At 53.0% G+C, this 24394-nt stretch overlaps 1 protein-coding gene across 2 annotated transcripts; it reads left to right on the top strand.

Moving 5' to 3' along the window:
* Positions 1-701: 701 nt before the first annotated feature.
* PKM (pyruvate kinase M1/2) lies at positions 702-23829 on the top strand. Of its 2 annotated transcripts, XM_054388177.1 has the most exons (11): positions 702-734; positions 6352-6521; positions 7224-7315; positions 10138-10269; positions 10468-10654; positions 11758-12028; positions 12914-13064; positions 15417-15569; positions 19389-19555; positions 22158-22339; positions 22997-23829. In XM_054388177.1, exons 2-11 carry the CDS (start codon positions 6371-6373, stop codon positions 23101-23103), a joined length of 1593 nt encoding a protein of 530 aa, XP_054244152.1. In that variant the 5' UTR covers positions 702-734; positions 6352-6370; the 3' UTR covers positions 23104-23829. The 2 variants fall into 2 exon arrangements, with proteins under 2 accessions (XP_054244152.1, XP_054244154.1); XM_054388179.1 differs by lacking the exons at positions 702-734; positions 19389-19555 and adding an exon at positions 20007-20173.
* The last annotated feature ends 565 nt before the right edge of the window (positions 23830-24394 follow it).

The following is a 24394-nucleotide window of genomic DNA, read 5'->3' as shown; positions in this document are numbered from 1 at the left end:
CCCGTATCCTCAGTACACAGTTCCCAAGGTCCCAGCTTAGGGTCCCCAGTAGAGAGTGACTATTTTGAGTCCCCACATGGCTAACAGTGTCCCCATGACACAGCACCAGGATCTGCTTGGCAGGGCCCCATGTCAATGGCATGTCCCCAGTGTCACCATGGTCTCAGCGTGAAGCAGCCATGATGGGTCCCCAGCACTCCTGAGGTGGGTCAGTTACAGCTTCAGGACCCTTCAACACCTCACGAAACTGCCCAGCATCCCGCAGAGAGGAGCCCTCGAGCCCAGCTGGCCCTTGGAGCCCTTCGGCGCCCTAGAGCGGGAGTATGGAGAGGTGGGAGTTGAGAAGGGCGCGGCCCCTTTAAGAGCGGCCAGACGAGGCGCGGCCTCTCTAGGAGCGGCAGGGCGGGGCGCGTCTTCTTTAATGCGGCGATCACCCGCCGACTGCGCGCGAAGTGGGTGTCCCATCCCCTCATTGGCCGATCGAGGGTCATAGCACCTTCCTCCGCGCTTTGTGCGTCCGCCGAAAAGAAAAAAAAAAGAAAGAAAAATGAGTCCCGACGCCCCGCCTCCTCCTTCTGTGACGGGGCGAGTGGCGGAAGGATCCTCGGGTGAGGGGCGGCTGGGAGGCGGTGCTGCGTCCAGCCAGGATCACCTTGGCGGGGCGGCCAGGCGGCGCGCAGAGGAGCGGCGGCTCTGGGAGCGGACGGGCGCGGGCCGAAGCTGAGCGGCGGCAGGTAACGGCGGCAAATAACGGCGGCCTGAGGGTTAACGGGTGGCTGGCAAGCGAGGAGCGGGGTCCGCCGCCATCATTCCCCTTCCCGCCGTTGGGCGAGGGTCTCCCTCAGGCAGTGGCGGTATGAAAGAGGTAGAGCCTTGAGGTGAGGTACCGGGGAGGTGTGGGAGAGGCTCTCCCTTCGGAGAGGTACCGGGGTGAGGAGGAAGGGGGAAGCGGAAAAGGCAATAAAACGGAGCGTTGGGCCTGCGTTGCAACATCTCATCCTGATGGCTAGGGCTGAACCAGAGTCTTCTGGGAGGCTGAGTCAGATGGAGACGGAGCGAAAAACTCTGCCGGCCCCCCCTCCCCAGCCCCCCCCTTCGCCGTGCCTGCCCTCACGTAAGAGCCGCGGCGATGCTCTGAAGGGCATTAGCTGGCATCAGCGTACGGCTCACTAAACTCACCGGCTGATGCTGCAGCCTCGTTATTCCCTCTCTCCTCCCCTCCCCGCAAGAGAAGGCATCTTCTGAATGAATCTTCCCCCGTCATTATTCCTGCCTGAACACGTCCAATTGATTTAGACAGGCCCTTGAACTGTGAAAAACCTTTGAAACGCGTTTAAACCCTCTCTGCTGGGCATGAATAGTGCTTTTGTGGGCGGACAATGGCAACCTCCTCACTGTCTCCTCGGATTAATAAAAAGTAGACGGCGATCTCTCAAAACCTGCTTTGTTCTGAGAAGGCAACGAGTTGGTGACCGGGCTCAGGTTAACAAAAATCAGGGGTTTTGGGGAGGGTTTTGTGATGTTAATATCTTAACTTTCTGTCTTGCCTCAGCCTAAAGATTGAATGACAAAGAGGATTTTTTTTTTTGACCCAGATACCTCCGGGGAAACCCAAGAGCTTGTTGTGCAACTAGGAGTGCTCAATTAAAATAATTAAAAAAAAAAAAATCAAATCTCAGCGCACAATTTTATGCCCCACATCCCAATCGTAAAGCAGCGTTTGGGCTAATTTCATGCCCCACGTGCCATTCACAAAGCAGAATTTAGCCTAATTCAGAGGCGTTAAAGTTCGGTGGCCTAAAGTTTGGGGCATGCTGAAGCCATCTCTGTACCAAACCATCATCAGAGCAAGGAGAGGGTTTGTCTGCTTGGGGCAGGAAGCTCTGCTGCCAGCCACGTGTTGGAAGCCTGTGAAACCCTCCTGAGAAACTTCACCTTGACTAGGTAAAGAGCTTGTGGAGACTCTCTCCAAGCCCTTTGTTTGAGCACCCTGCCTTTTTCTTTGTACCTACTTCTTCACCCCCACCCCCAGAGCCCTTAGTTCTATAATAACCTGATTTTTATTGGCGTTGGCTGGAGCGATCCAGCACCGCAGTTAATACCCTTGCCACACGCGAAGCTGATAACTTAATCTGATAGGAAGGAAACCTTTCCCAGGCCGGCCGGGACCACGTGCTTGGTCCTTTATCTCCTGCCTGGCCGGATTTAGGCCCTTGTTCTCCCAGGCCAGGGAAGATGGTGCCTAGAGGCCGCCGCACGAGGTGATGGATGGCACGTAGGGAATGGGGCTGCAGTACCTTGGCCCAGCCACCCACGGCTAGGCGCGCAGCAAATCCCCGGCCTGGAGTTGGGGGTGCTGGGTGGGATTGGTAAATGCACCTGGAGGTGGATTTAAATGTTAAAAACACCCTTGAAGCTTCCCTTTGTGATGCAAAGAGGTTTTTTTACGATCTCCTTGAAGGCAGATGAGTGGTTTCCGCTGGCGTGGGGCTAGGCTCCTTGTCCTCTACCAGAGCACCACACTGCAAGGTTAAACTGGTAGGTGTGCCCACACTGCAAATACCCTCCAGATAAGTCTCTGTTCTTGCCGAGTACCTGATGCTTGTCCCCTTAACTTTTTTATTCTTTTGTTAAGCCTCTTGTATGGTTTTGCCCTCCAGAGAAGGAAGACAACACTAATCTGTCTGCAGGGAGGGGAAGTGCTGATGGCACCCAGGGCTGGCCAAAATGCTGCAGAGGCACCTCCATGTCAGAGCTGTGGGTCTCGCTGCCTGGAACAGCGTCTGCCAGCCAGGAGCAGGTGGTGGTAGCTCCTGGGTCCCATCCAAGGTTGCAGAAAAGAGGTGGCATTTTGGGGGTGGCCATCTTGTCCTTATGTAACGGTGCCAATGGCACCTCCCGCAACAGGCACCCAGGGAGGAGTGTGCTGTCCTCCCTCTCTGGAGGAGGCTGTAGCAAAAGCCTGCTTTGCCACAGGGCTGTTCTCTTTTCTTTTTTTTTTTTTTTTTTTTTTTTTTCCTCCTGTTGTTGAGTGCCTTCAGCTTCTGGACTCGAACAAAGCTGATGTTTTTTTAGGCCGATTTTGGGAATATGAAGGCCTGTCCAGTTTCATAACCCTGCCCTTCTCAAATATGAATGTTTAACTCAAACCATATCTGCCTCTGGCTGAGGGCACTGGGCATGAGCAGCCTTGTTCTGCAGCGTGAGGGAGGTTGTGTAAAGGAGGCTGGCCAATAAAACCTGAATCATCACCCAGAATGAGCCTCCCCACTGCCTGCCTGCAACTTTCACAGGCAGTGCCACGCCTTTGGTGTGTTGCTGGTTATTTCCGGTTCCCTTTACTGCTGATAACAGCAAAGGCTTGCCCCAGGGAGGGGATTTAAGGGTGGGGATTGCTGCTGCCTCTCTGTCCATTTTTGTCCTTCTTGAGGTGCAGGGGAGTTAAGGTTTCTCTCAGCTCCTTTCCTCCTTTTTCCTTCTCGAGGTTCAATGGAGTTAGGGGTTTTTCTCCGCTCCTTTCTTCCCTTTTCCTTTTCAAAGTGCAGTGGAGTTAGGGTTTCTCTCAGTCCACTGCAGGATGAGCTGGCTGGGGTTAGTCACCTCACTACTGCAAAACCAGTCCTGACCTCAAACAGCTCCTTCTAGAATATTCATGAGCTGAGGAGATAACCAGACATCTTTGGGATACTGCTGGAAGCACAGGCAACCCAAGTAATAAACTTGGGGGCTTTAATCCTTATCCCTCGAGGAAGGAATTAATATTTTTTCAGTGCGACTGGAAACATTCAGGCTTTGTAAAGTATGGCTTGCTCAGCCCAGACTGAGTGCTCTCTGTCTTGGGAAAACCTGTGGAGTAGTGGGAAATACCAGACATTCCTGTCAGTAGACTGGTCTGGTCCTTCCAGTAGAACTCAGTCAGTGGTAATTGGAGGCAGGAGGAGATGTTAAAAAGGGAAACTTGGTGGTTTGGAAACAAATTGGTACTTTGTTCCAAGTACCTTTTGGGGGAAAAAAACCAAGGTGCTTTTGTCCCCTTGCTGAAAAAGAGAAACTTGGGAGCATGGTGCTGTGGGCCGGGTGGAGTTTGAGGGTAACTTGTGGCTGCTCTCCTTCCTGGACAAGGTCACAGTGTCTCTGATTCTTCTGAGCTCGCTGAACTGCTGGAAAATCTTGTGAAGAAGATTGTGAATGAGGGTTTCACTTTCCTTTCTCTTTCTGCCCTTGTAAGGGCTTTAGATAGGGGTTTCAGATGGTATTTGTGAGTGACTGGGGTGGGTGGGGGGATGTCCATCAGATAAGGACAAGTTGCCTGCCTATTTTAAACCCGTGCAAGTCATGCTCTGGCTGCAGTTTTTCTCTCTGGGTCCTGCTGTCTGGGACTCTGGTTTCCAGAAGCTGTGCAGACCTGATCTGCTGGCTTTGCCTGGAGGCCATTTCCCAGCGAAACCCTTTTTTTTTTTTTTTTTTTTTTTTTTTTTTTTTTTTTTTTTTTTTTTTTTTAACCCGGTATCCAGAGAAGCTGTCGGTACCCCGCAGATGTTAGAGGGTGCAGCAGCAAGTGTCAGAGGGCTAAAACACAATGTTTCGGGGCTGACCGGCAGGGTTTCCGACAAGGATGGGACTCTGGCGGCCCTTTGATGTGGGCAAACCTTCTTGTAGCGACTCCGGTGAATCAGCAGCTTCTGGCAGGGCTGAGGGACAGGGAGGCTTTGCCAGGACAAATTATGGTTTTCGCTGGCCTGGCTCCTCTCTGCCGCATGGGAGCGAGGCGATGGTGAGTCAGGGCTGGCTGCAAGAGGAGCTGCACGATCTGCACGTACGTGGGGGAGGTCTCTGCGGAGCAGGAGAGGCTGAGGGGGGAGGAGCCTTGGCTCGACTGCGGCACCGGGCAGGCACATGGCAGGGCTGGCAGGGGATCTCCCTGCCTGCTGTTCGAGAAGCATGGCTTCCTTCTGGGCAGCTCTGCTAGCTTGCTGAAAGTGTTGGGCTTTGGGAGTGCCTCCCTTTGGAAGCTGGGCTAGCTGATGTGTGAAGTTAACACTTCTGAGATTTATTAGGGGTTTTTCGGTCTGCTTGTGCGGGCAGACTTGACGCCTCCTCTGTCCCTGAGCTGAACAGCAGCCTGTGTTCAATGAATGCCATGCTGAAGGTCTATCTGGTGGGGAAAGCCAGCTTCTGCTGAAGGAGCACCTGGTTTGAAGTCAAAACTAGTGATCTGCCCATGCCAGCAGCTGCCACTTTACATCACTCTTTGTTGGAGGTGCTTTGAATGCCGTCAGTCTAGCCTGGGCAGGTTGGAGAGGACAAACAGCTTTTACTGCTCCTTGAGAGCAAAATGATTGTGGTGAGGCCTGCAGTGTGCACTTAGAAATGCCCCAGGGGCACCAGTGCTGCTGGGGAGTATCCTCTCATCCCAGCAGACAGTTAAGCTTCAGTTCATCTTCCTCTTGGGCTTGCAGGCTGTTCCTGCTGAGGTGGGAATGCTCTAGTTCTGTAGAAGCAAGCAGCCTTAGTTCAGAGAGGGCTTTTTTATCCACACTTTGAAGTTGTGGAGTCTCCTTCTTTGGAGGCATTCAAAACCTGCCTGGATGCCTTCCTGTGTGACCTATTCTGGGTGATCCTGCTGTGGCAGGGGGGTTGGGCTGGATGATCTTTCAAGGTCCCTTCCAACCCCTGATGTGTTCTGTGTGACTGTGTTTGAACCTTGCAGGGGAATGCAGGAGATGGGGCAGATGCACAGCATCCTTGGTTTGAAGAGGGTCTCAGAGCATATTAAACCTTCAGCCTCTTGCATGTTCTCTGCCAAGCTGGTGTGGTTAATCAACTCAAGTCTCCTTGCTCGGACAGGCTTAAAGGGTGGGTTTGAGGCTTAGACAGAGCTTGGCGTGCCAGGGTGCTCCTGGGCAGCAGGCTGCCCGCAGAGGAGCGTGTCTGCAGTCACACTGGTGCCCCGCTGCCTTGCTCCCCGTGGGGAGAGCAGCCCGGGGCTGTAGGAGAAGCTACGGAGAGAGCTGGGCGGGAGGAGGCAGAGCCCCTGCCTGTGCACTCAAGTGCTTGAATTTTGTTGCGTTGTGTAGCTCCAAGGGAAGACTGGCAATGAAGAGAAGCTATGAAGGGAACCTCTGCATAGAAGGCAGGTGAGCTTTGGGTGGCGGCCGTGGGGGATGACAAGCAAGTAGAAGTTTGTCTTGCCTGTTTCTAAGACTCTCAATTAGGAACATTAAAGATAGCTCGACCCAGTAGCAGCTTTCTTGTTACCTCCATCATCTTCATCACGTGGGTGTCTTTGTCTCTGCTCCCTGAGCAAGCCCTGTGGGGGGTTCCTCATCCTGGCACTGCTTCTCTTTGTAGACACAGGATTCCAGCAACCATGTCGAAGCACCACGATGCAGGGACTGCTTTCATCCAGACCCAGCAGCTGCACGCTGCCATGGCAGACACCTTCCTGGAGCACATGTGCCGCCTGGACATCGACTCAGAGCCCACCATCGCCAGGAACACCGGCATCATCTGCACCATTGGTACGGGAGGGAGCCCCAGCTCCACACCTCTTAGAGAATCACAGAACTGTCAGGGCTGGAAGGACACCTCAAGGATCAGCCAGTTCCATCCCCCCTGCCATGGGCAGGGACACCTCACACTAGATCAGGTTGCTCACAGCCACATCCAGCCTGGCCTTAAAAACCTCCAGGAATGAGGCTTCTACCACCTTCCTGGGCAACCTGTGCCAGTGTCTCACCACCCTCATGGAGAAAAACTTCCTAACATTCAACCTGAATCTACCCATTTCTATTTTTTTCCATTCCCCTCAGTTCTACCACTACTTGACACCCTAAAAAGTCCCTCCCCAGCTTTCTTGTAGGCCCCCTTCAGATACTGGAAGGCCACAATAAGGTCTCCTTGGAGCCTTCTCTTGTCTTGATGCAGCTTGCAGGGGAAATTGTGAGAGGCCTCTGGCTTTCATCCCTTGCCAAGGGGCTGATCTTGTGAGGTGAAGGAACCCAACTTTCCCATGTCTGCCTAACCCCTGTTACTGCTAGGAGGAGTAGTCAAGAGAGATCAGAACTGCCTTGGGTTCTGTTCTGCCCTTCAAGACAAGTTAAAACAATCTTTGCTGCTCCAGTGCTCAGCAGGTCCCTCATCCTCATACTTCCAGATGGAGCAGCCTAGCACATGTGGGTTACCTCAGTACCTTTCCCAAGTTAATATGTTTCTTCTTCCAGGCCCAGCCTCCCGTTCAGTGGAGAAGCTGAAGGAAATGATTAAATCTGGAATGAATGTTGCCCGCCTCAACTTCTCTCATGGCACCCATGAGGTAAGGAAGGGTGAGGTCTGAGCTCATATGGCCTTGGCCAGAGGGGGTGTGTGTGTCTGCTGGTCCTGTCAGTCATGCCAGAGGGAAATCCAGCTTAGCCCAGAGCAGCCTTGGTGGGGGAAGGCAAAGCAGAGCTCTGCTTTTGGAGGGAGCTGTTGGTTGATAAATACAGAACTTATGCAATAGTTGATAACGTTTCAATGTGCTTTCCCAGCTCTTTTTGGAAGCTGTTCAAGTTGGTTCCACAGCCCTCTCTATGCCAGGGAGCCAGGCAACTGATAATCTGACACTAGGTGTGCCAGCTGCCTGTCATGGAACCCTGCAGTTCTTTCTCACCTTTGTCATGCAAAGCTGCTGCAGCTGAGAACGTTTGGCCCTGTTTTGCTCTGCAGCATCTGCAGGGGGCACAGCATCTGCAGGGGGCACAGCATCTCCTTGTCTTACTTCTTGTTTGCTTGCTGGGGGTTTTGCAGGCAGGTACACAATGACTAACCATGTCTCAAAACCTTTAGTGATTTGAGATCATTGCTGTGCCTAGTTGAAAGGATTGAACCCTGAGGTGTGCTGTGCTACCCAGCTGCTCCAGCTGTGTGACTGGCAGTCCTGAGGTTGCCACCACAGCACCTGGAAGCTAGTGGCTGAGCTTTTAAGAATAAGGTCAAAAGAAGCCAACGCAGTCTGTGGCAGACGAGCCCTTCTTGATATAAATAGCTGAGATCTTCAGCAGTGCTGGAGGAGGTGAGGATCCCATTCCAGGTTGCCTGCAATGCCACCCTGAGCCTTCCTGATGACTTTTTTTTTTTTTTTCCCTCTGACCCTGGCTGCCCTCCAGCTTTCAAAATGTCAACCAGTAGCTGGTAGCAGCTGCAGGTGGCTTTACTTAGTGAACCGTGAGCCTTGCGGTGCATAACAGCCTGGCCTCTCACCCTTTAAAGGCCAAGAGGGTGCTGTCAGAATCAAAGGTTGATGCTTAACTGCAGACAGCCCTCAGACCCTGACTGAACACCCTGGGATGGTGTTGGTGGCCAGGCTGCAGTTAGCCAGAGCTGCCTGAAGAAAGGGTAACAAGGGATAACTGCCTCTCAGCAGCCAGCTCTTGGCTTGTGGGCTGGGTGGCTTGTCAGGGAGTTGGTGGCCAGGCTGAAAGTGGGAATTTTCACACTGTTAGCTGCTGCTGTGGTTTGGTCCCTGTTAGCTGAGGTTGAGGACATGGACTGTGGCTTTCTGCTCTGGGTGAGGTCTAATTGCACACTTGATGTGAGTGAGGTTAGGTTACAGCAGAGCCTGGTCTTGCTGCCAGCTCTTGTTGAGTTGTGCTGACAGCCGTAGCCAGCCTTATGCTGGAGTTCCCTCCTGGTTCCTCCAAAGCAATCTAACCTCTAGTGAAGCCCCAGAGTTTTCATCTGTGGTGAGTGCTTTGGTTCTTGTATTCACCATAAAGCATTCCACAGGGCTTTGGCTTTATCAGAGTTGCTTTAGCTGCCAGCCTTTGGTGTAGGAAAAAACTGGCTGTGACTTCCAGCTCTGCCTGCATTCCTGCTCTGCATACGTAACTCTCCAGGAAGCTGGGCTCCTTGGAAGCCAGTTAGGCCTCACTACCAAGTGAAAATGGAAAAACCCCAAATGATTAGGAGCAGATAAAGCTAACAGGCAGGTTTTCTGTGCTGCACAGAGGGGCCAGGGCCTTCTTGTTCTCAGCCTGTACCCTCAAATCAATAAAGCAAATCGTTCTCCCTGCTCTGAACAGCACACACACAAACTGAGGGCATGCAGACACACACTGGCACAGGATTTTCCAGCCTCACCTTCCTGGTGCTGGCTTATTGTCCCTCAAGCTGGTGTGTGGGGCTGGAGGTGGATGAGTGACCTGGGGAGAGCTGGGTGCTTGCAGGTGAGTCAGATCACACAATGGCTCTGTGGCACAGAGTGAGGAAAGGGTAGTACTTATCTGCAGAAGCCTGACAAGTGTTACACAACTTGCAGTCAAGGTTATCTCCTAATGTTGTTTAAGCAAGTCAAGTAAACTGATCTCCTGGCCATCTGAAGCTCATTTGAGATAGTGGGGCCAGGAGTTTCCCCACACAACTGTCTGGCCTCAAACCGGCAGTGGCAAAAGGCCTTTGTCCGTGTGAAAGTTTGGAAGCTGGCTGAGCAGTGCTGGGTTATTGAACTTCTGGCTGTGATTGCTTTGGCTCTGGAAGTCAAATGTAAATACTTTACATCCTTTTAGCAAGCCCTTTATCTTCAGGGGAAATTGAAGCCAAAGAGCTATAAAAAAAAGCTTTGATAAGGAGGAGTCAGGCTGGGAATCTGTGGGGGAGTTGGCAGCTCAGAGGGTGTCCTCCTGCCTTCTCCCTTCACAGCATGGAGGGAAGGGGGCAGTCGTGTGGCTGTGGCAGTTTCTTGGTGTACAATAGTCTTTCCAGGCACACAACCCATCCAGTACTCTGCTAGTGTTGAACAGGCAGATGTTCAGCAAAGCTTTGGTGTCAATGGGCCATCTTCAGAGATGTACCTCCTGATGGAGAATCACCTCAGCCGAGTGCCTGGGCTGTCTCCTTGAGTTGTCCTTCTGAGATTAGAGCTGGGGGCACCAAAGCTGGGGGCTAGATAACTGCTGGACTCCACATCTGTGTGGGGAAGGCCATCGTATCCTCACACTGAGCTCTTCTGGAAGCTCTGCATTGCATTCTCGAGCTAGAACTGACATTGAGCATAATATGAGAGCAAAGCTGTCAGCTTGGGTGTATCGTGGCCTGTTGCAGAAGCAGCTGGGTAGAAATGGGCTGAACTTTTCCATCTCTGCTTGATTTCCTCACCAGTATCATGAGGGCACAATCAAGAACGTGCGAGAAGCTACAGAGAGCTTTGCCTCTGATCCCATCACCTACAGACCTGTAGCTATTGCACTGGACACCAAGGGACCTGAAATCAGAACTGGACTCATTAAGGGAGTAAGTTGCTGCTTTTTTTTTTTTCCCCCTTCCTTCGTAGTTTTGAGCCTAGATACTGTGTTAACCTGCGGCCTTTTTCAACCCAAAACTGTCTTGGGATAGCGAGCCAGGTCACAAAGTCTGACCTGCTGCATGCTGGGAGGTGGTGCTGTGCTGGTCTTCACTGGTTTTTGCTGCAATGCATCTTTTAACCCATAGAGTGGGACAGCAGAAGTGGAGCTGAAGAAGGGTGCACAGCTCAAAGTGACTCTGGATGATGCCTTCATGGAGAACTGCGATGAGAACGTGCTGTGGGTGGACTACAAGAACCTAACCAAGGTGGTAGATCTTGGCAGCAAGATCTACGTGGATGATGGTCTGATTTCTTTGGTGGTTAAGGAGAAAGGTGAGGAGCAACCCTTCCAGATGTGCCTGTTTGGGTTTTTCTCAGACCATATTTGTACTTCTCTTCCAATAACTGTTTTTCGAGCTTGCATTTGTGTGTTAAAGAAAGAAATATGTGGTTCTCCGTAAAATCATTTAGGCTGGAAAAGGTCTTGAAGGTCAAGTCAGCCTGGAGAATAGGAGGCTCTGGGGAGACCTAATAGCAGCCTTCCAGTACCTGAAGGGAGCTACAAGAAGGATGGAGAGAGACAGTTTGCAGGGGCCTGCAGGGACAGGAACAGGGGCAATGGCTTCAAACTAGAGAAGAGCAGATTTAGATCAGGTGTCAGGAACAAGTTCTTTACTATGAGAACACTGGAACAGGTTGCCCAGAGAGGTGGTTGAGGCCCCTTCCCTGGAGAATACTCAAGGTGAGGCTCAATGAGGCCCTGAGCAACCTGATCTAGTTGGGGATGTCCATGGTGACTGCAGGGAGGTCAGAATGGGTGACCTTTGGAGGTCCCTTCCAGCCTGGACCATTCTGTAAAGTCCAACTGTTACCACAGCACTGCCAGGTCACCACTAAACCATGGCCCTCAGCACCACATCTATATGGATTTAAATCCCACCAGGGATGGGGACTCTACCACTGCCCTGGGCAGCCTGTTCCAGGCCTGAGACAACCATTTGGGGAAGAAATTGTTCTTCATGTCCAACCTAAACCGTCCTCCTGGTACAAATCTAGGTCATTTCATCTTGTCCTGTCACTTCCTGGGAGAAGAGACCAAACCCCCACCTGGCTCCAGCCTCCTTTGGGGTAACCATGGAGAGAGGTTGTCTCCCCTCGGTCTCCTTCAGGCTAAACAATCCCAGTTCCCTAAGCTGCCCTGAGTCTGTTCTCCAGACCCTTCCCCAGCATTGTTGCTCTCCTCTGGACCCACCTCAGCACCTTGCTGTCCTTGCAGTGAGAGCCTAGCATTGGTTTGAAACAAGTCCATTTTACCCCTGAGGGTAAAGCGCAAGCCAAGGAGAGCAGCGATGTGCGTTCTGTCACCGCCGTGCCTGGGCAGGGCAAGGAGGTGGTGTGGGAGCAGGCCAGCAAGCCCTGGAACCCCTCTGTTGCAGGCAAGGACTACGTGCTGACAGAGGTGGAGAACGGCGGCATGCTGGGCAGCAAGAAGGGAGTCAACCTGCCCGGTGCTGCCGTCGACCTGCCAGCAGTCTCCGAGAAGGACATCCAGGACCTGAAGTTTGGCGTGGAGCAGAACGTGGATATGGTGTTCGCTTCCTTCATCCGCAAGGCCGCCGACGTCCACGCCGTCAGGAAGGTGCTGGGGGAGAAGGGGAAGAACATTAAGATCATCAGCAAGATCGAGAACCACGAGGGCGTGCGCAGGTGAGCTCTGCCCCGGTCCTGCTTTTGAGGCATGAGGGCAAAAGGATGGAAAAGATCTTTTTACCTCTTCCCAAGGAGTAAGGTAAAAATGCTCCGCACTGGGTTGGAAGTTTAAGTGGAAGTTCTGTTTACAAATATAGACTAAAGGCATTCAGGTGAAAGGAACACAGTCACACATTAGGCTCAATTCTGGGTCTACCAGGCCAGAACCTTCCAGAGCCTGCAAAAAACCTCCACCCTACTCACCCTCAGTAGGCCAAACAGCTCCCTTGCCTAGAACCAGGCCTACCACAGGCTTCAACAGGCCCTGTGGTGTAGCTGGGAATTCACTGCCAGCCAAGGCCAGGAGGAAAAAACCTCTCCCCCACAAAAGATATGGAGACAAGAGAAATAGAGAACTGGCTGTGTACTCCCTTACATAGAAAGATATAGGAAAATGGAATAGAGTAACAAATTACAATATCCTGGGACAAGCTGCCTGTCCCCCTGGGACCCTCCAGCCTTTGCAGGACTTTTCTTTGTGGTTATACCTATTAACTCTTGATTTCCCTTAACCTACAACACAGAGCACAACCCCTTCGTGCTATGGCAGGGGCTGTGACCAAAACATGTCTTTGAGAAACTCTCAGATCAACTTCTGCTCCTCTTGCTCTCTGTATAGAGCTTTAGAAAGCTTTCTGTGGCACTTCATCTGTGCTATGGCTTGGTCTTGGCTTTCTTCTCTTCCCTTGGTGTCCAGCAGACCAATATGGCAGCTGGAAAGGCCTTGTGGTGGCAGCACGGCTGTGTTGTGCTTGAGAGTGACCTTTCCCAAGGGGAAGGACAGAACAGAGGAAGCTGCTTTGCAGAAGAAGTGGAGTAACAAACCTCTTCTCTTCCTGTCAGGTTTGATGAGATCATGGAGGCCAGCGATGGTATTATGGTGGCTCGCGGTGACCTGGGCATTGAGATCCCTGCTGAAAAAGTCTTCCTTGCCCAGAAGATGATGATTGGGCGCTGCAATAGGGCTGGCAAACCCATCATCTGTGCCACTCAGGTACTGGGACACAGCCAGCCTGGCAGGGTGTGGATGGGGGTAGTTATCATGGTTTGGCAGACTTGCCCTGAGAGGGAGGTGCCCAGAGCACCTCATCACAGGCTCACAGAATGTGAGGGGTTGGAAGGAACCTCTAGAGATCATTAAGTCCACCCACTGCTGCCAGAGCAGGACCACAGAATCCAGCACAGGTCACACAGGAATGCATCCAGATGGGTCTTGAAAGCCTCCAGAGAAGGAGACTCCACAACCTCTCTGGGCAGCCTGCTCCAGTGCTCTGTGACCTTCACAGACCTCATGTTGAGGTGAACCTTCCTCTGCTGTAGCTTACATCCATTGCCCCTTGTCCATCTTGAGGCACTTTAATGATTAGTTTGGGATTTTCACCAGTAAGGTTACAGGACATCCTGTGTGGCTTCTGAAGGTTTCACCTCTCAAAGCTTCATGCATGACGAGCCCCTTGGGCTGACCAAAGAAATGCATGTGCCTAGACTTGGCACCTTGTAGCAGCCCAGCTGTGTGTGACAGAGGAGCCTGGCTGAGGCTCCCAGGGATTTTACAAGAAGTGCCCACACTGCAGCATCAGGAGGACCCAAGTGAAAGATCCATCTGTGTATTTTTTTGGGAGCTGCTAGTGCTTGGCTTCGCTGCTCCCAGTAGAGATCATGGGCAGAGAGTCCTCAGGTACTGGGAGGACTTGGTTTTCCTGGCTGTGCTTGCTCTGGGCACAGGCTGTGGAATCCCAGCATGGTGGGGGTTGCAAGGGACCTCTGGAGGTTATCTGCTCCAATTCCCCTGCTAGGTAGAGCACGGCCACCCACAGGAGGTTGCCCAGAATCACGATGGTCAGGCAGGCTTGGAATCTTCAGAGCAGACTCCAAAACCTCTCTGGGCAGCCTGGTTCAGTTCTCTGGGACCCTCAGGAGGAAATTTTTGCTCACGTTTAGGTGGAACCTCTCCTGGTTTGCAGTTTGTGCCTAAAGCAGAACCTGTCTCTAGGCAGCAGGCATCAGCAAGGCTCTGGGTTTACAGGGTCATGGGCTGCTTCTTCCTTCATTGCTACAGAAATGGGTGGTGGCTGTGGAGGAAATGAGTGATGGTTGCCCCACGGTGAGCTGCAGCTGAAGGCTCTCAAGAGCTTTGAGTTCTTTGGACCAGGCCTTGTGCTGGGAAGTTCTTTTGGGAATTTGGGAGTGCTGTGCCTGTGATGTTGTGCAGGTCACATCTCTGGAACAGGAGTGGGAGAGCTGGGGCTGTGCAGCCTGGAGAAGAGACTGAGGAGGGATCTCATAAATGCTTACTAATGTCTGAAGGGCAAGTGTGAGGAGGGTGGAGCCAGACTCATTCCACTGGTGCCCAGCAACAGGACAAGGGACAATGGACACAAACTAGAACCTAGGAGGTTCCGCATAAACAGGAGGAGGGTGGCAGAGCACTTGCAACAGGGTGCTTAGAGAGGTTGTGGAGTTGTCTCTGAAGGCATTCAAAACTCACCTGGATGTGTTCTGGGTGATTTTTCTCTTAAGTGACCCTGCTCTAGCAGGGAGGTTGGACTAGAGGATCTCTAGAGGTCCCTTCCAACTCTTATCTTCTGTGAAATACAGACCAGGTACAAAACTCAAAGCTCTTTGTCCTGTATCACAGAATTACCTAGGTTGGAAAAGACCTTTAAGATTGAGCCCAGCCTAACACTAACAAGTCCTTGAGTAAACCATATCCCTCAGCACCTCATCTACAGGACTCTTTAAATACCTCTGGGGATGGGGGCTCCACCACCTTCCTGGGTGGATAGAATCATAGCATTGTTTGGGTTGTAAAAGCTCTCCAAGCTCATCCAGTCCAACCATCAACTCAACACCACCATGGCCATCAAACCATGGCCCCAAGTGCCATGGCCACAGGTTTCTGGAACACCTCCAGGGATGGGGACTCCACCACCTTCCTGGGGAAGCTGTTTCAGTGTCTGATAGAGTCATAGAATTGTTTGGGTTGGAAAAGCCCTCTGAGCTCATCCAGTCCAACCAGCAACCCGACACCCCCATGGCCATCAAACCATGGCCCCAAGTCCCATGACCACGGGTTTCTGGAACACCTCCAGGGATGGGGACTCCACCACCTCCCTGGGCAGCCTCTTCCAATCCCTGACCACTCTACCAGCAAAACAATTTTTCCTCATCTCCAACCAACGTGAGGCCAGCAGAAAGGACCCACAGAAGAAAACTCTTCTCCCAGAGTCCTTAGGCAGCTTCACATCTTCTGCCCTAATCTCTAGCATCTATCGAAATGCAACCAGCCTGAAGCAGCTGCTTGCCTCTGCAGTGCCCTGATGCCTTTGGCTGTGCTCTCTTGCAGATGCTGGAGAGCATGATCAAGAAGCCTCGGCCGACGCGCGCCGAGGGCAGCGACGTGGCCAACGCGGTGCTGGACGGCGCAGACTGCATCATGCTGTCCGGGGAGACCGCCAAGGGAGACTACCCGCTGGAGGCTGTGCGCATGCAGCACGCGGTGAGCCTGGGGTCCCCCCAGGGCTGTGGCCCTGCCCTGCGCCTCCCGCCTCAGCCAGGCCTCTCACGGCCACCCAACGGGTTGGGGTGGAAGGGACCTTAAGGATCATCCAGTTCCAACCCCCCTGCCATGGGCCTCCCACCAGCCCAGGTTGTTCATCCAGCCTGGCCTTGAACACCTCCAGGGAGGGGGCATCCACGACCTCCCTGGGCAGCCTCTGTTCCAGTGTCTCCCCACCCTCACTGGAAAGAATCTATTCCTTATCACACTATATTAATAGAGATTGCAAGGGACCTCAAGAGGTCATTGGGTTAATACCCAGTCTAAATTGCTCTTCCAGCTTGTGGAGGGTCGAAAATTCCCCCCCCAACATAAAATTGCCACAACTGCTCAGCTGGAAGCAAATGAAGTTGGTATTTATATTCAGTCTAAATCTGAAATGCCACTGCCCCTCCACTAAGGTCTAAGTGCTTGGTGGCAGCACCTCACAGTCTCAAGTAGCAGTTTCATGGTGTTTTCTCAGCTAGCATGGTCCTGAAGGCCTGAACCTCGCTTTGTGTGGTCAGGCAGAGCTGAGAACTGCTCTGAAATCTCAAAGCTCACATTTCCCCAAGGACTTGTTGTGCAGAGTGGGGTAAAGGGGTGTTCTGCTGTTATCCTGGTAGGAGTTTCTCCAAACGCCCCATTGCTTGTGGCACGTGAAATGCCTTAAAACTTTTCCAAGGTCAAGGAGCTGCTTGAGCAGTGTAGATAGTGAAGGACTTTGGCTGACTCCTTCATGGGGGGATGTGTGTGTGGGAGGCTTGTGGGTCTGATTTACAGTGCTGCTGCATTCAGCACCTGGTGCTCTGGGGGAGTAGGAGGGGTTTGTTGCACGACTACTGACAGCACCAAATTGTTTTACATGCCTGAACTGCCAGAAACCTCTTGCTCTGCTTTGAGCTGGCCCAGCTCATGTTTCAGCTGACAAAAAAGCCTAATGTCAGTGTTGCTACCCCCCAGTTACTAGTGCTGTGAATGGCAGTGGTGGTAACTCTGACCAGTTAACTCTCACCAGTTCTGTTTGCAGTTAGATTGTAAGAGATTGATCAGCTCAGCTCCTGTTGGTTTGCAGTGTCACGTAAATCTCTTACACTGATCTGGTCAATATGGAGTGGTTTTTGCACATGGCAAGTTCAGGTTATGCCCTGATGACTACTAGGCAGACTGCTGGTCTACAGGCTGAACTAACCCTGCACCTAAAAAGTCCTTCCTCACTTTTTACCCCCCGCAAATCACCAAGACTGCCTTTCTACCAAGAGTTGGAAACTTGCCAAACTTTCCATCTAGATTTCAATTCCAGCGTTAATTCTAACTCAGGCAGGTTGTACTGTACCTGCAGCCTGGGCTCAGGATCCCTTGGGTTTCCTTGTGCCTATACTGGGCTCAGGATCCATTTGGTTTCCTTCTTCCTGTAGCCTGGGCTTAGGGTCCATTTGGTTTCTTTATTCCTGCAAACAAGCACTTCATGTGATTCCCTCTTCCTGCAGAGCTGGGAGTTGGGGGTGTTTGCTCTCAAATATTGAACCTTTTAACCCTCTGTACAGAGAAGCAAACACAGATTCACTTGATTTCATGTGACATGACCTAGGCAGCAAGATGCCAACTCTGTGATGGTAGAAGCAAGTCTGCCCACTGCCAGGATCTTCCTTCCTCTGAGCTAATTCATTTGGTGGTAGTGAAGAGCAGCCCAGCAGTAGTGCCCTGAGTGACCATGGTCTGAAGATCTGCAGCATGGCCAGAGCAGATGAATGTTTTTTTTCCAGCTGAAAAGATGTAGGTAGAGGTGATTGCAGGGCGGAGAGCCTCTTACCTCTGCTGAAGAGCAGCTCTGGTTTGTGTTCCCTGACCTGTTGTGGGTTTGGGTTTATCCATCAGCTTATCCAGTGCTGCTACAGGAGCATTCCAAGGAAAGCTCACTGCAGTGAGATGCAGACAGCAGACAAGGGCTGTGATGCCAAGAACCATCAGGGGTGTACCTGCACTTCTCTGAAGGACTTGACCTGTCTGCACCTGGCCTGTCCTGGCAGCTCTGGGGCTCTGCAGTGGTTTCCCTTAGCCATCCTTTTCCAGCCAGCTCTGTAGAAAGGAAGGAGCTTGTCACAGTTGATGTCTTGTGACAGAAATGCCACATCCCTTGACGTCCAGTAGCAAGCTTGCACATACTGGGCAGGCTCTGTCCTGCCTGTGAGAGCATGCTTCCTTCCAGTCCTAGTCCATGACTCACATCTGGCTTCAGATACTGCCCTGGCCATGCTGTTGAATAGGACCAGGGTATATACAGCAGCTTAATTTTCCTTTCTCCCATCTCCATCCTGGTAATCCCAGCCCTGTGCCAACTGGAAGCTCCTGAGCTGTTCCCATCCCCGTGAAGGCAGCTGTGGTGTGGCCTGAAAACTTGTGGTGCCTTTCCACTGTCCAACAGGACCTGGTGCCCTCTCATTGCCCTTTGGTTTACACAGAGCTAACTTTGCACCAGGAGCTGAGCATAAACTACCTGGCTAGTGGCTCCTGCCTGTGGAGGAAGCATTTGGAGGCAGCTGCTCCCATGTTGGCTAGCAGCAAGATAAGTGGAGTTGGCACCTGAGAGCTGTTCCAGCCCCTCACATGTGGGCTGTTATTTTTAGACATAAGACACTTTACTTTGGCTTAAACTTGGTGTCTGTGGAGGAGGGATAATTCCTAGCATGGTGCACAATGATTCATTAACCCTAACTAATGAGCAGCAAAAATTGTGATTTGGAAGGGATGTAACTTCAAAGCTTCCACTGTAAGGGCACTTCAGTCTCTGCTTGGACATCAGCTCATCAGGCTCTGGGTAGCTGCTGCTCACTTTCTGGAGTTACTGAATGAAGTTGTTCCTGAAGATGATCAACCTTTGCATGCCTTCCTGGTCTCTGCAAGCCTTCTTTATGGGGTTGTCAGGGGCTAACACAGTCTTCTGAGAGGAGAATGGGCCTCAAGCAGGAGTGAGTCCCAGCATTCTGGGATGCAGAGATGAACTCATTATGAATGATGAGCCTGAGCAGAAGGCCCTCAGTTGTGCTGCTGTCCAAGCACAAACATCCCAGCACACCTTGTGACAACCCTGTAAGGAAGGCTTGCTACTATTTATTTCCTTATTACTCAAAGGGAAGTTGCTACAACACTTGGAGGTGAAACTTTGTTGGCTCTCAAGTTGAACTTGGTCTTTTTTGGCCCTCAAGATCAGCTCAAATGTCTTTTGGCCTTCAAGCTGGGCTCAGGTATTTTTTGGTCCTCGAGTGCAGCTCAGATTTTTTTTTTTTTTTTTTAGCCTTTAAGCTGGGTTCAGATCTTTTTTGGCCCTCAAGTTCAGCTCAAATGTTTTTTGGCCCTCAAGCTGAACTCAGATCCTTTTTGGCCCTGAAGCTGACCTTGATCTTACGAAGCCAATGGCTTGCATGCTGGCTTCGTGAAAACGCATCTGGGAGAGATCAGAGCTGTTGGGAGAACGTGGAGCTCCAGGAACTGCCTCTTGAGGAATCAGAGCTGGCACGGGAGAGTCTCTGAAGGGAAGGAAGCAGCAGCAGTGGAATGGCCCTGTTAAACCCCAGCATGGCTGTGCTGCCTCAGCCTGAGCTGCTTTCCACAGCTCCACAACCTGAGAGCCAGAGAGTTTCACAGCCTGCCCTGCCGTGTCCTCTTGCATGCATGACTGTGCCAATGAAGCAGATTAACGTGATCTCATGTTACTCTGGTGTATCTTTCCTTCTCTTTTCCCTCTTTTTCTCCTCCTCCCCCACTGACTCGGGCCGGCAGATTGCTCGCGAGGCCGAGGCTGCAATGTTTCACCGCCAGCTCTTCGAAGAGATTTTGCGCCTCAATGTTAACCAAAGGGACCCTGCCGATGCCATGGCGGCGGGCGCGGTGGAGGCCTCTTTTAAGTGCTTAGCTCCAGCCCTGATAGTTCTGACCGAGTCTGGCAGGTAGGGCTCAGAGAGGGGGCTTGGTGCCATGAGTGCAAGCACGTTTCTAACAGGGCAGGGGGTTTGGTGAGCGGCCGGCTGCTGCAGCCTCAGCCTTGCCTAACCGCCGCAGCCTGAGCACGGCTCCTCTCTGCCGCAGGCAGGGCCTCCAGGTAGGGCAGGAGCAGAGCGAGAGCGCCTGGCAGTTGGCATGAGTGTCACCTGAGTGTGGGCACGGCAGGGCGAGGTGACTTCAGCAGGTGCCACTGGTTTGGAGGAGAAATCTGGAGAACCCAGTGGCTCCTCTGTGAGCCTGTCAGCATAGCCGGTCGAATCCTGATTGGTTGCCGATTGCTAGGCTGTCCCTTGTGCCACCTGGCTGGCAGAGCACCTCGCCCCGTGCTGCCCCGAGTGCCTGCTGTGCCGTGCATGACGTGGGTGTCGTCCCCGCCGGGCACCTGTTGCTTTGTAGATCGCCCGGGAGGCCGAAGCCGCCATCTTTCACAGGCAGCTGTTCGAGGAGCTGCGCCGCCTGACCTCCCTCAACTGCGACCCCACGGAGGCCGCCGCTGTCGGCGCTGTGGAAGCCTCCTTCAAGTGCTGCAGCGGGGCCATTATTGTCCTCACCAAGTCTGGAAGGTAGGAGGTGCCAGGTTCCCTCAGGCCAAGCCCATGCTGCCTGGCAGGGATGGATGGGGGAAGGAAACTCTCCAAAAGGTGGCTGGGAAAGCCTAGAGCTGCAGCGGTGCAGGCCAGGTCCTGGCAGCAACCGAGAGCCCCAGCAGTGCCAGTTCCTCAGGAGATGGGCAGACATCTCAGACACGTCAAACCTCCACCTTCCTCGGCCCGCCTTTGCCAGCGTGGCATCGGCACCCAGCCCTGCCTCCCTCCCCTGCCGCCAGTGGCACTGCTGCCAGCAGCACCAGCTGGAAAAGTAGATAAGTGTTGGAGCTTCGACTCAAACTTCCTGGCAAGAAACCCTCGGTTGATCAGAAAGGCAGAAGTTCAGTGGATGCAGGATCTTAAATAATTAATTAATTTTGAAACTGGTCTTGTTTTTTAATCAAGGTCTTTTGTAGTAGCACCCAAATTACTGCTCCATTGCTGAGCCTTTCAGAAGGGGGCAGGCCCCCAGCAGCCAAACCCTGCTCATATGCTGCAGTGAGTTCAGTGCCTGGGCTTGCAGGTGACAGACAGCACTGCAGATGTGCTCAAACTGCATAATTTGGGATTTCTTCTGTCCAGCAACTGTGACACCTGCTGAGTAGACACTCACCCTTCCAGTTGTGGAGGAGAAGCTGAAGCCTTGCTGATGGGCTTTTTCAGATAGAGGAACTAGGCTGTCTTACTCTCAAAGCACCTCCAACCATAAGTCTCAGACTGCTTTTGGGGAAGAAAACCTGAATTTCTTGTGCTGGATTCACCTCAGAGAATTGGTGCAGCAGCAGAGATGGGATTCTATGGGCACAGTCTACCTGAAGATCTGGACCATCAGTGAATCCTTCCCCTAATCGCTCAGCCTAATGTGATCTGAAGCAGCCACTGTCTGCAGAGATGAGGAGTCACTATAAGCACCAAGTTTCTGAATCCCCCTCTCGTGCTTCTAATGTTTCTTGGTAAAAGGTTCTAGCCACACACTTGACCTTTTTAAAGAGATTTGAACTTTGCTATTTGAATATTTTTAGCCATGGATTCTGTTACGGCCTTGCAGAACCTGGGATCTCTTAAGAGCTGCCCGGAGGCCTTCTGGGTCAGTGTGGGAAGAATTGTCTGAGAGCTGGCACGTGTGTGTGGGTGCTTGGAACAGCCTGCTACTGCCTGCTTTAAGCAGCAAATCTCTGAATGTTGCTGAGCTTGGCTCCACTAAACAAAGGCTGCAAAAGCTTGTGGAGATAGCGGTGTGCTCCTCAGGCAGCTAGAGCTGTCAGTGCTGTGACCTTGCCCATTTTAACCTCCCTTTATTTGCAGGTGCCCTCTGCAAGCAGTGCCCAGGGGAAGGGGGGGGACCTGTAGTCACCATCCTGGGTGTGCTGCTGGCAATTTTAAGTCATTTTTAAGCACTCTGTGCCTAGCTTCCTGACCAGGGTTTCTTTCTCTTCCGCCCTGGACGCACGAGCAGCCTGTGGGCTGCCTTCAGCAGGTGAACGTGGCCGGGAGGCAAATGGCTTCCTCCTTGGCAAGCTTTGGGTACCGCTGCTGGCCTGGGCTCTGTCTGTCCATCCCTCACACAAAAACAGAGGGACCCCCATTGAGATGCTGAGGACTGCTTGCAGAGGTCAGGATAGATGGCACCTCGCCACCTTCACATAGCAACAGAGACAAATGGGGGCTTGTGTCTGGGGACCAAAACATGCAGCTGGCACTTCCTAAACTTGGAGGTGTGGAGATGTTTTCACCATGAGACCGGAGTAAGGGTTGGTGGTGGGGGTCTGGCCTAACTGGGAGTTGAGCTGAGCATCAAGCTGCTGGCTTGAGCTGGGCTCCTGCCAGCACCTCTTGTGCCCCTCCAGGGGTTTGGCGAAGGTGACCTTGGTGCTGTGCTTGCTCTGGCTGTACTATGCCAGCTGTGGGGCAGTGGTGCCTGTGGGACATGGTGCTTCAGCCCAGGTCTGCTTCCCCCCAGGTCTGCACACCTGGTGTCGCGGTACCGCCCGCGGGCACCCATCATTGCCATCACCCGTAACGACCAGACCGCGCGCCAGGCCCACCTCTACCGCGGCATCTTCCCTGTCCTCTGCAAAGAGCCGGCCCTGGACGCCTGGGCGGAGGATGTGGACCTCCGCGTCAACCTGGGCATGAATGTTGGTGAGTGGCACTGCTCTGGCCTCCCCCAGCACTGCTCTGCTGGCTCCTGGCACGGTCCTGAGTGCTACAGAGGCTGCTTACCCATGGGGGCAGGGGAAGAGGAACTGGGGGGGCCTGTGCGGTAATGGTTTCCAAGTGGGAAATGGGAGGTAGGGGATTGCATATGAGCCTAGTCACACCCGGTTGGGAAAGGGCACAGTGGGGTCACAGGATGGTAGGGTTTTGAAGGGATCTCTGGAGATTGAGTCACACAGAATCACAGAATGCTAGGGATTGCAAGGGAATTCTGGAGAATATCCAGTCCAACCCTGCTGACGGAGCAGCACCATAGAATCCAGCACTGGTTGTCAAGAGCTGCCTTCACATGAGGTCCAGCAGAAACCCAGGGTGGTGTCTAGGTGGGATGTGCTTGAACTGTGACACCTGTCACTCTTGAGAGCCCAGAGCAGGGCCACTCCTTTTTCCAATCCTTCCGAAAGCCCCATGCTATTGAATTTCAAGCTCTGCATCACAGAGGAGCCCCAGAGTAGAGATGAAGGGTCCTAAACTTGGGTGGGCAGGAGGAGGAGAGGTTCTTGATGCTATGGGACAGGGGGGAGTGGGTGACAAGTGGCGTTCCCCTGGCCCCCAGCTCTGACCCTTGCTCTCCTCTCCTAGGCAAAGCACGTGGGTTCTTCAAGAGCGGCGACCTGGTGATCGTGCTGACGGGCTGGCGCCCCGGCTCCGGCTACACCAACACCATGCGTGTGGTGCCAGTCCCCTGAGCAGCTGCACACCTCCCTGCCCCCATCCCCCTTCTCCCCCTTTCCCTTTGCCTTAGACCAGCCATCGCTTGCGCTGTCCTTGTCCTTAGAGTGGGTGTAGGTTGCTAAACACTGCCCAGTGCAGCAGCAGCAGCAGGGGGAAGAGACCTTAAATCACTAAAAAAAAAAGAAAAATATACTTGAAGTGTTTAGGGTTTTTTTTTTTAATTTTTTTTTTGTGTTTGTAGTTCAAACCTCTCCCCTGTCCCGATGTAAGTTGGAGTCAGTGTAGGAGGTTCCTGTGTGCTGCTGGGACTCCTCTTAGCCTAGTGACTGTCCTCAGGGTGTTGTATGTCCCTTTCCTTACCCCTCTGGTGAGGTGTTTTGGGAAGGGGAGAGGTGACTTGTGGTCAACGGTTCCGCTGTAACCCTCCTCACTCCAGGGAAGCTGCTACTCACCCCCCCTCCCCCACAGCCAAACTCTGTCCTGGCCAGAAGTCCCACCCCCTACAGACCAAATCTGGGGTGAATCCAACCCCCTCACAGCTAATTGGGTTTTTTTGTCAGGGGTGGGGGCAGAAGAAAGGTGCTGGCTCCTAGGGCCGTGCTGAGAGCTTCCTCTGCAGCATCGTCTCGTGTGTTTAGTGTGTTCCCTGTTCCCCCCCCAGAGCCTTTCCCTCTCTCTCCACGCTCTACTGGGCCCCTGGGGTGGCAGAGCACAATTGTCCATCAATAAAGAAGCTGAAGCACCTGCCAGCCTGTCCCTATCCTTGGGCTGGGAGCTGGGGGGGGTGAGAGGGAGGTTCTGGCAGTGGTTTTGGGGAGTACAGAGTAAGTTCTGGCAGTGGTTTGGCGATCGCCTGAGGGCTCCTAGAAGGGGGTTGGGGGTTCTGATGGGGACTGGGGAGTTCTGGCAGATGTTTGGGGATTCTGGGGGGCCTCGAGCAGGGGTGGGGGGGGTCCTAGAAAAGTTCTGGCAGAGGGTGGGAGATCTCAAGGCCTTTCTGGCTGCGTTTGGGGGGCTCCCAGGCCAGATCCTGGCAGGGGCTGGGGAATCCCGGGGAGGGTTCTGGCAGCCCTTGGGGCTCTAATGCACCCTGACAAAGCCTGGAGGGACTCTAGTGCGGCTGTCCCAGCCGCGGGTCACCAGCAGAAGGCAGGCGGTCCTTGGCTGCCGCTCCCCGGCAGGGCTAGGACCCGCCCCGAACCGCTCCTGATCTGAGGCAGCAGCAGCGCGGTCCCTTTAAGAGGCAGTTTCTCGGCAGGCTCCGCCCACGCAACTTCCCGCCAATGGGCGGGGCCGGCAACGTCG

This window comes from Indicator indicator, chromosome 16 (assembly GCF_027791375.1).
Source record: "Indicator indicator isolate 239-I01 chromosome 16, UM_Iind_1.1, whole genome shotgun sequence".
Classification (NCBI taxonomy): domain Eukaryota; kingdom Metazoa; phylum Chordata; class Aves; order Piciformes; family Indicatoridae; genus Indicator; species Indicator indicator.
This window is presented reverse-complemented; position numbering and strand designations above follow the sequence as displayed.